The sequence below is a fragment of the Anneissia japonica genome, unplaced genomic scaffold (assembly GCF_011630105.1).
Source record: "Anneissia japonica isolate Jap-2015-1 unplaced genomic scaffold, ASM1163010v1 scaffold288091_len1417266_cov198, whole genome shotgun sequence".
NCBI classification, from domain to species: domain Eukaryota; kingdom Metazoa; phylum Echinodermata; class Crinoidea; order Comatulida; family Comatulidae; genus Anneissia; species Anneissia japonica.
In genome coordinates, this window is record NW_022684833.1 from 333,946 (window position 1) to 345,126 (window position 11,181).

An 11,181-nucleotide genomic window follows, 5' to 3' on the forward strand; every position below is an offset into this window, starting at 1 on the left:
TATATATACTGTATATATATCCCACTGTCGGCGACATTGGGGGAGAAATGGGGGAGAACTATTGTGTATTCATTCATCAATAGAAGTCTCGTAATGCACGTCAGTACATTTCTCGCATCTAGAAAAAACAAAACTTTCCGAAGTTAGGAGAACCCCAAGAGGGTGAGCGATTATATGAAAACCGAGCTTTACCCTGACTATCGCACATAATGGGGTCCCAAAGTGGGCGGGGTCATGGAAAGAGAAAACGTAATGTTTGCTTGTTCCGTCGCTGGAAGACTATTTTAGATGTGGGGCGGGGTGGATTTTGGGTTCTCCTAACTTAGGAAAATTTTATTTTTTCTAGATGCTGAGAAATGTACTGACGTGCATTACGAGATTTCTATTGATGAATGAATACACACTGAATTAATAGTTCTCCCCCATTTTACCATGGACAAAATTAATAACTGCGATGATGATAATGATGATGATGATGTGATGATGATAAGGAGGAGGCATCGTAGCAGGTGACGACATGCTCCTGTGCAAGGTAAATTAACAGGCCCTTTGATATGAGTGTCAACCGAGGCCCGTATCCAGTTCGTCGTCACATTTTCAATGCACACAATCGGACAACAGTAATTATATTCAATCTCTACAATTAGTACATTCTCGACTTATAAAAAATATCATATATCTAATATTTTATATGCATGCTCGGAAGCGGAAAGTTTAACATAAAAGTTTGATATACGTTTCATGTTGTTCGTTGAGTGGTCTTTAATGATATTATATTCTAATATGACCACAACATTAGGAAAAACACTTTGTCACCTACAAAGTTCAGACCTATATACATTTATATACCTTGGCCTAGATCATAAGGAAGTCCGCTCTATATCCAAATTTCATGAAACTGAACGTTTTATGCATGCACCGACGTGGGAATTTTGTTTTATGTTACTTTTTTGTATAAATGGTCTTCTTTAAAATATTTCAGTCTAATATGACCACAACATAAGGAAGTCCTTTCTTTAAATGTTTAAATGTACAGAGAATTGTTATACAATCAAAATCATTATACACATGTTAAATCCAATTTAAAAAAATAAATAAATAAAAAAGTACGTTTCAGTGTAAGCGCCGACGTGGAAAGATTAACCTAATAATCTTGTTAATAATGCGGTTCTAAAATTAATTTTATGACCATAACTTTTAAGTTGTAACTTCAGGAAAAATAATTTTTATTGTACCGCCACCAGCTGGGAAAGTAATTAAATATGCATAAATGTCTTCTATGATTGGTTGATTCCCAACATTTCAATGCTTAGTGGTTGGACGGTCGGATATAATGTGTAACTCTCATAATAATTTCATATTTCGAAAATTTTTTTGGAGTATGATCACGTTCCATGATAGATTACATCCACAGGGTGCCCCTAACTCAAAATTTCAAAATTGAAGAAATTGCGTTTTTCCGAATCACGACAGACTGAGTAGATTAGGCCTATTGGTTAAAATGTAAAAATTGAAGATTTTATTTTTAAATCACAGAAACCCACAAATTTATATTCAGTACATTCTCGACTGTCTTGGAAATGTGGACCTTATTTGGTTGGGTGCGTTATACACACTCTTCGTAACACCCAACCTACTGGATATTCTGGCCTGGAAACTTCACTTTGGTGTAATTTTGGAATAACAGAATATAAAAATCAACGCACATGTATAGCCTATCCTCCCTCTGATTTTTATTAACCATACATTGTGAAATAAATCATAATAATAATAAAAGAACTCGTACGTTATCGCGCAGCCGATTTAATTACAGTCCCTCTTTGATTAATACTTAAACGGTGCAAAAAGTTTATTTTGTCTATACATTTTTGTCTTTGGTTTAGATTGGTGGCGTTTCTGACAAAAAGAGTTGGAATTCGCCAGACCACCAGGCACTGCTATCACTTTATATTGGCGAACGGCGCGAAGAGGTCTGGATCCGCGCCTTCCTCTAGGTTTCCGGAAATTGCACTCTCATACCTTACAACAATAAAATACAACAATTATTATTCTTAATACAATTTAGGGGGTGCGACCGCACCCTCTGCACCCACTCTGCATCCGCCCCAAAGGAGATTTATCTAGCTATCGAAATTTTTCAATTTTTACCATCATAATTAAATTCGTACTATATTCACTAGTTTTAGACGTGGTCCTTACCTGAAAAGTATTCCTGTCCTGTGACGTGAACAACAAACGAACAGCTTCCTTTGTTACCAGGAACATCAGTAGCGGAACAGGTAACAACTGTTAAACCAACTTCAAAGAAAGACCCAGAAGCTGGTGTACACGTTGCTGATATACCACTATGTACATTGTCTGCCACTGTGGGCTCCTTCCATGTTACTGGATTCTCAGACTGGTCAACAGAATTGTTCACCACGATGTGATGAGGACACATGAGGTCAGGCTCCTCATAATCTAAAAGTTTAGATTTATAATATGGATTTATAATAGGCCTAATATATAGATTTATTATCATCTCGTTGGTTCAAATAAATTGAAAAACTATTTATAGTTATATATACCAAACCAGATGAAATTATTCCAAGATTTAAATACTGTATCTTGTTTACCATCTGTATATGGTTAAACACTGAATAAAAATACTTATTTGAGGGAATGCTAAGTTGTGATCATTGGATAGAAAAATATACGGCAGTTAACAATTCAAATTCGACCTTCGGGGATTGAACTTTCTTTTAAAATCATATACCAATTCAATTCTTTGTAATTGGTATTAATTTTTCATACGGAGGATGTATTCCGTATATGAAATAATAAATAAAAGTTCATTATATTCCATGCTCTGTATATAAATGAACTTTCGTTTATTATTATTTTTTAAAATATGAGACTTAATAAAAGGTCATTTTATACAAATTCTATCCTCTGTATGATAATGAACTTTCATATTATTATTTATATAATAATAAATGAAAAATCAGTATATACAGAGGATGGAATATATTTACGATGAGCTCAGGGGTGGCGTCAGTGGGGTGCCGGAGGACCAGGCTCCGGAGAAAAAACACAATTGGTCGGAGAGAAAAAAAAAAGTTGTGTGTTTGTTTTTTCCAAAATAAGACCACTTTTTTTATGGCCTCAAATCAACAAATGTCTTTTATCTTTATTAAAGACCAAAGCTGCAAAATACCATAAACCCCGGTCTCAAAAGTGGTCTTTATTGGAGGGAGAATTGTATTAGTATACTCTAGCTAGAATCGATCACATAAGCTCTGAAAAGTGGTTCGGGGCGCCCCAGATCATTTCTAGACTAGAGTGTCTGAACGACGCCCGACCACAGACATTTACGCTCTCGTCGGACTTCCCATCGGGGACATCGGACCCCTGTTTGGAAAAGCCTGGGCCACCCTGAAAAAAAATTCTTCCAGCTACTCACTGGCTAACATTATTTTCTTGTTTTTATACAAAATACTTTCCGTCTCAGGGACGGATCTAGGTTCATATTTAGGGGCGGGGATCATACTTTTTTCATAAAAACGCCAAGAAGAAGGGGGTCCTCCCCCGGGAAAATTTTGATTCTTAGATGGCGAGAAATGAGCTTTCCAGACTTCTGAGTTGTCTTTTAATGACTTTTAAGTTCTTCAAAATTCAAGGTTTTCCCCCTCTTGAAAACGGTCAGGTAAACTTTCTCATTCTTTTTAAAACAGTAAATAGGCCTATTTATGTGTGTATACGTACATAAAAAAAATTGAGTTGCTTACGTATTCTTTTTTCAATGAATGAATAACCCCAAAGAGGAAGGGGGTGGGGGTCCGCCCCCGGGAAAATTTTGATCACTAGATGGCAGGAAATGAGCTTTTCCGACTTCTGAGGTGTCTTTTAATAACTTTTAAGTTCTTAAAAATTCAAGGTTTTCCCCCTCTTGAAAACGGTCAGGTAAACTTTTCATTCTTATTATTGTAAATCCCAACTATGTGTGTATGTACAGTACATAACAAAAATTGAGCCGCTGCATACATATCATTTTTCAATCAATCGATGAATCCCAAATAAGACGGGGGTCGGGGGTCCTCTCCGGGAAAATTTTGGTTCTTAGATGGCGAGAAATGAGTTTGCTGGACTTCTGAAGTGTCTTTTAATCAAAATTCAAGGTTTTCCCCTTTTGTAAACGGTCAGGTATTTTTTTATCATTCTTATTACAGTAAATAGGGCTATGTGTGTACCGGTACACAGATAATTGTTTTGGTCCTGACCCCCCCCCCCAGGATCCACCAATGGCCGATCTTAATGTTAAAAAAATGTGCTTACCTGAAATAAAGTTTTGTCCCGTAACGTGAACAACAAACGAACAGCTTCCTTCGTTACCAGTACCATCAGTAGCGGAACAGGTAACGATTGTCGAACCAACGTCAAAGAAAGACCCTGAAGCTGGTGTACAATTTGCTGACATACCAGTATGTACATTATCAATCACTGTGAGTGGCTTCCATGTTACTGGATTATCAAGCTGGTCAACGGAACTGTTTACAACAATGTGTTGAGGACATAAAAGGGCAGGCTCCTCATCGTCTAAAAGTTTGAATAGTCGTAAATATATTTTTTTTAAACAGCAAATTACAGAAGCCTTCTTAATGGAGAATCTATAGGCGTATAATCCTCCATTTTTGCGATTTTTGGCTGTCAGTAGGGGCTTTCCCCCCCAACATACGCTACGTCAATAAGAGTAACCATGACTTTTTTTCGGAGAATCGACACATTTTTTCGGGGAGAAAAAAAAAAGTTCGAGACAGAGTTGTGACAATGTTATTCTAAACAGAAAGTGTCATTTCTCCCAGGGCTAGTCTAATTTTGAATTAGTTCCCTTAATCGCTCGAAACCCTATTGATACTAAAATAGTATACTGCAGCTTCTTTGACTGGTAATTACTTCTTTCGCCATGTGAGGTATTAAAAATGTTTACACACCTAATTAAGGAATGCCTAGGTTTGCATGCTGTATAACAGTTCAAGGACGAAGGAACAAATGAATAGACAAAGTAATATTTAACATTGTTAATATACCGTATTGTTATTTTGCCTATTTTTCAAAACAATCATTATAATTATTAAGCTTAAGTGAAATTTCATCCTTCAATGTACCGTACTTGACCAATAAATTTCTGTTTTCATGTTTCGTTTAAATCGATTTTTTGTTTTTACATTATTGATGCATTTACACTTTGTAAATTATGGAGCACATGCAAAACACACATAGTTTATTATAGAAAGGCTATATATTAAAAATATTACATCAAGATTTTCTAACCTGAAACATTAACAACAAAAGTACAGTTGCCCACGTTCCCAGTTGTATCAGTTGCAGTACAAGTAACCGCGGTTAACCCAATACCGAACGAGGAACCAGATGGTGGAGTGCAGGTAGACACCAGACCAGTATCAATATTGTCCATTACAATTGGATTATTCCAAGCAACTGGATACGTAATATATCTATTAACAGCATTTACAACGAAGTCGTCTGGGCACATGATGACAGGATTCTGTATATCTATTCATATATTAACATTTACATCATTTCTTTTGTAAATAGTGTAATTCAATATAGAGTCTGTCTCTTATACACATCTAGGGATCTGCGAGTGCGAAACAAATTATTTAGAACTTCACTACCTTTGTAAAAAATTGTCAGTTGAGAAATCATGTTGCAATCATATAAACACTATATTTGTCACTTTAATCCTTTTAAGTGTTCTTAAATTTAAATTAAATTTAATCGTCTTTATACAAGCTAGCATAATTAATATTGTTACATAAATATGTCGAATTTGTCGAAGAATTAATTTCACAGTTTCACACAGGTCTTTGTCATATATTTTGTTTAATATTTTGACCAGTCATGATAAATGTTTTAAAATCGAAAATAGACTTAGGACAATTTGGAATCTATTAAAATACATCTGGTATGTTAATTAGGGTCGTCATTAATAATAATACCGTAATAATAATAATTTTGTATTGGTCCTCATTCAAATTAGAAATTGGGAAAATGTGGCTGGGCCTCATGAGAACCGCGACAGCCGCAGTGCAGCGACACTCGACTTTACAACGTATAACGGACACATACCGTGACAAACATTGTCCTTAACCCAATCTGCTCATATGAGGGTTATTTGAGGAGCCACGCGATCAGACTGCAATTAAAAACCAAACGCTGGCCAGAGGTCTTCAGCACAAAAAACAGAAAAATGTTTGTAGTAAATATTTTAAGGACAAAAATAATAATACCTTTGTATACTTCTACTTCGCAAAGAGTGAGATATTCAGTTTTAGGTAGGTACACACTGACATACCGTCCTTCAATCACTGGTCTGCATGTTATTTCTATGGCTCTTGAGGTGCTTATCATTCCGTTTGTAATAGGTGTTCCACATTGTGCATTTTGCGCAGATGGTGGATAATTACTGTTACCAACACCAACAACAGCTCCAACAAGTCTTTTGGCTTTCAAAACAAATGTATAAATGTTGATGGAATACTGTTTTTGTAACGTTATTATTAATAAATTACATGTCCTCTACATTTTTTCCAACATTTTGAGCATGATTTATAATGATATTGTGCTTCTTACCATCTCGTACGTACGAGATAATGGCTAAAAAAATATTTTTATGTTGGCAGCACATTCCGTACATTACATTATATAAAGCCTGTATTTTGTATTGAAATTATTAATTGTTAAAAAATAAAAGTTCAATTCAGTATGAAGTAAACTTTTTATATTATTTTATTAGGATTAGGAAATAACTCTATCGCAGATATGGACTTACCACAGCAATCATTTCTGTTATATATGACAATTCTGGAAATCGCTATTGATGATCCCAAGTCGAGATACCACCACTGGTTTGGTCTATTTTCTTTTGAAATAAAACTCTTAAGATTATAAACTTTTAGGCCTACACTTTCTTTATAAGAACACTAAGGCTGAAATTGCTTAAAATTTAAGAACAAATTGAGGCTGAGGAAAAACGTCAAACGAGGTCTTAATTTTTGTCTAAACCAACAAAATCCTATCTGTACCTTATTTGCAGATGGTGTGACTATGTAATACCATCTATAATACAGAACGGTAATATACTGCAGTACAATAGTTTTCTATGCTTGAAAAGTATGTAAAATTAAGAACAAAATAAGAACAATTTTAGTCTGAAATCGGAAAAATTAAAAAAGTTTGGACAAATTTTTACTGGTTTTACATATAAAATATAAGTGTAAATCAATATAAATCAGAGAAAACCCTATACATTTATATTTTAAAAAGCGAATATTTCCATTTATCATGTATTGACCAGTAATCAACTTTCTTTTGAAAATTGCAATAGGCCTATAGCCTGGTTCACGTCGTCTTGAAACATGATACGATAATCCCCTAATTGCGTTCGATGCCAAGTTAGAGCCAGATACAAATACAACAATAGTAGCAACAATACAAAAAAAGAAATTTATCAAATTCACAATCCAATTAAACTATAGAATAAATTATTGAAAAAAGTTATATATACAAGGTCATCAAAATTAACAAATATTACAATCCATTTACTTAAAAATTTAATTTAAAATGAGAAATATATATACACAATCATCAAAATTTGCAAAATTTGCAAATTGACATAAAAAAAAAATCCCCAGAAAACAAGAAAAAAAAGAAAAAAAGGAAAGGAAACATATTACACACACATAAAAAACACAGAAAAAGAAAAAACGCAGATACAAGACACCAGCAAAGGAACTTAAATTAAACAAACCACAAAACAAAACAAGCAAAAAACGTTAGTTCGTTGAAACTTAATTAATAGCGAATATTATAGCAGAAATGAAAAAGATTGAATTGTCAATAAATAAATACAACAAATCTGATTTTATTATTAAGAAGAATATACATTATCACTTTGAAAAACGTACGCAATCGGACTTTTTAACGTTATTACTTGGTCGATGTTGCAAAGGGCAAAGGTCATTGGTAATATATCGACTATTCGTAAAACGGACGTTTGCTGGGTTTTTACCCATAATATTACAAATAATTTCTAAAAACCAGACTAATGAGACTACTTCGATGCTGTTGTTAGCATTGTTGGAGTACGTTGTTGCCAGCCAGAAGATGATAATGGTGGTACAATACAACGACGCTGGCTTAGATGCCTACGTTACGTAATCGTGTCCTTGTAATCGGAGCCGACTTTACCGTTAAGCAAGTTAATTTACCGTTATTCTAGTAAAGTTAAGTCACTTAACTTAAAAGAGAACTAGCAAAATGATTTTTTGTTTTAGAGAGGATTTTTGATATGCCATTAATAATAGAATCAACCTTAAAATCTTTTTTTTTGGCTATTTTTTATGAAGTTATAGGCGATTATATACGATTTTACCATGACGTCACTGGCGAAAAAGTAACAAAAGATCGTGTATAGCGCCGCGTAGGGTATCAACCGCGTAGGGTATCCACCACGTAGGGTATCCACCGCGTAGGGTATCCACCGCGTAGGGTATCCGCCGCGTACGATCTTTGCGTGCATGCTGTAACAATCACAATTTACAGCCATGGTTACAGCATACACGCAAAGATCGATTTTAAGGTTGATTCTATTATTAATGGCATACCGTATCAAAAATCCACTCTAGAACAAAAAATCATTTAAACTATTAACAACTTCTATATTCTTGATCTTCAGATGTAGTATGGTCGTAGATATGGCAGACTTTTTTGTACCTTGTCTAAAATGATGATTCGAATAAAACAAATTAACCGTATATTTGGCCAATTAGCACACTCACCGCCACGAAAAATGGAAATTTCATAAGAAAAAAATGTTGCTTTATTTTTATTTTTGGGCCAACCATGTTGTTTAATACGACAAATAATAAATTTAAAGTGTTAAAAATGTTGTATATCGCAGGGAAATATGCAAAGGAGCGGAAATCAAGCTTTAATTAGCAAAAATCTAATGATGGTCACCGAATGGGTATTTTTTAAACCGAGAGAATCACCGAATGGGTATTTTATAAACCGAGAGAAAAAATGGAAAACAGATAGGAAAATTCATAACTGTGAGTGAGGGGACACAATCTTATAAATATTTGCACTATATTTGGAGTTTTACATTTCTTCTAATAAAAAAAAATACAAAAACAAACAAAAAAAGAACAAAGTCATTCTAATCAAAAAGAACAAGATTGCATACTGTCGAAAAAAATATATGATCATATGCTAAGGTCTGTTAAGAGAAGCTTATCTGACTTTAAAGGACGTTCCGCCCTTTTTCTGGAGCTAACACTAGCAAATATTGCTTGAGAGACTGGACTGCTTCGTTTTCGTTCTTGTTTTGCTGTATTTTGTTTCTCCTAAATGTACTGTTTCCCGCTGCATGTCATTTGTGGTAAATATTGTCTATAATTTTCTAGAATTTAATTGACAAGTCTGAGGAGGCATCTAGGCCTGGCGATATTATTTAATGGCTGACGATAGCACACGACGAAGTGCCTGGTTGTTGGATTCGGCACAGATTTCTTTTGTTATTCCGTCCCTGACAAGCGACCAATGGGCAGCGCATAATCGCGAGCTTAAACAATACCTTGGTCCGCTTCATTTTGATATTTCAACAAACGACGTTTCGCCAGCTGACGCCGGTGAAGAATTTACACAACGCCTGCGAGAGTTTCTATTGTCAAAACCGGAATTCGTAAAAAATAAAAGCCTTAATTTAACCGAACACCAGAGCAACACTATACGAAACGAGCAAAACAAATTAAGAACATGCTCAGGAAGAAAGCTTTTGGTGTAAATGGAACGGATCAAGATCGGCGGGAATTTAGAAAAGCAGTTAAGGCCCACAATTATGTGAAACGTATGGAGCGGAGTAAAAAGCAACACAAAAGTTCGCGCCACAAAGAAAACCAATACTTTAAAAACTTTTGGAAATTTTCAAAACTTTGTGTAAATGGAAAAATTAGTAAAGCTCAATCAACACCCACTTTCTCAAAGGAAACAGCCAATACATACTTTCCCCAAAAATATAGTCGAGCGAATAACGTCGATATCCAAAATCTTAAATGGTTCCCCTCTATATTCCTAAAGGAACACTTCATACCTTTTAACCTCGACCCAATTAGACCCAGAGACGTCAGAAAAATTCTCAATAACAAGAAACCAACTTCAGCCCCGGGGGAAGATGGCATCTTATATGGACTCTTACGAAAACTTCCAGCAACATATCATCTCCTTGCCACATTATTTAGTAAACTGCTTATCAGAGGTGATCCTCCAGTAAGATGGTCACGCAGTGTCGTCACCCTTATCCTCAAGGATGGTGACACTAGCAAACCAGGTAACTTTCGGATGATTTCTTTAACATCTTGTATCGGTAAATTATTCCATCAAATCGCTGCCGAACGAATAGCTAACTTTATGACAAGCAATATGTATATTGATCCTGAAACACAAAAAACGTTCCTGAATGGGATAAATGGATGCGTAGAACATTCAATTGTAATAAATGAATTGCTAGCGCACGCAAGAAACAAGAAAAGGACAATTCTTCTTTCTTCGATTTAGCCGACGCCTTTGGCTCAGTCGAGCATAACTTAATAAACTACACGATGGAGAGATATAGAATCCCACCTACCATCCACAGTTATATAACTACACTTTATTCAAGACTCAGTGGAAAAATCCGTGGTCCTGCTTGGCAGTCATCGGATTTTAATTTCTGTCGGGAGGTGTTCCAGGGTGACCCCCTGTCACCTATAATTTTCTTAATGGCTTTCACCCGATTATACACTACCTGAAAACCAAGGAGTCCGCGCATGGCTACGAACTCGAAGGAAAGAAATTTATCACTCTTCCATTTGCAGACGATTTTTGTCTAATCACTAAAGACAAAAGGACACATCAGAAACTAATGAATGAGATAATAGATATTACACAATCTATGCATCTTTCTCTTAAGACTGTTAAGTGTAAAACCATGTCCATCAGAGGCGGTAAGCCTGATGAATGCAACTTTTCATTGAGGGCTAATATTCTTAAGTCCTTGAAGAGTGCACCCAAGAAATTCCTCGGTAGTATATTGTTTTTTAGTGGTAAAACTAAGGAAACCTTTGAATTCATAAAGAATAA

At 35.1% G+C, this 11,181-nt stretch overlaps 1 protein-coding gene across 1 annotated transcript in view; it reads right to left on the reverse strand.

Annotated features, from left to right (window-relative positions):
* Nucleotides 1–11,181, reverse strand: part of LOC117107557 (hyalin-like) — a 21,023-nt gene that overhangs the window by 3,217 nt on the left and 6,625 nt on the right. Inside the window, exons 3-7 of the mRNA XM_033249262.1 lie at nt 6,833–6,922; nt 6,291–6,506; nt 5,311–5,553; nt 4,315–4,575; nt 2,200–2,460 (exon numbers count right to left, since the gene is read on the reverse strand). Coding sequence (XP_033105153.1) covers nt 2,200–2,460; nt 4,315–4,575; nt 5,311–5,553; nt 6,291–6,506; nt 6,833–6,922 — 1,071 coding nt within the window. The remainder of the gene's footprint in view (nt 1–2,199; nt 2,461–4,314; nt 4,576–5,310; nt 5,554–6,290; nt 6,507–6,832; nt 6,923–11,181) is intronic.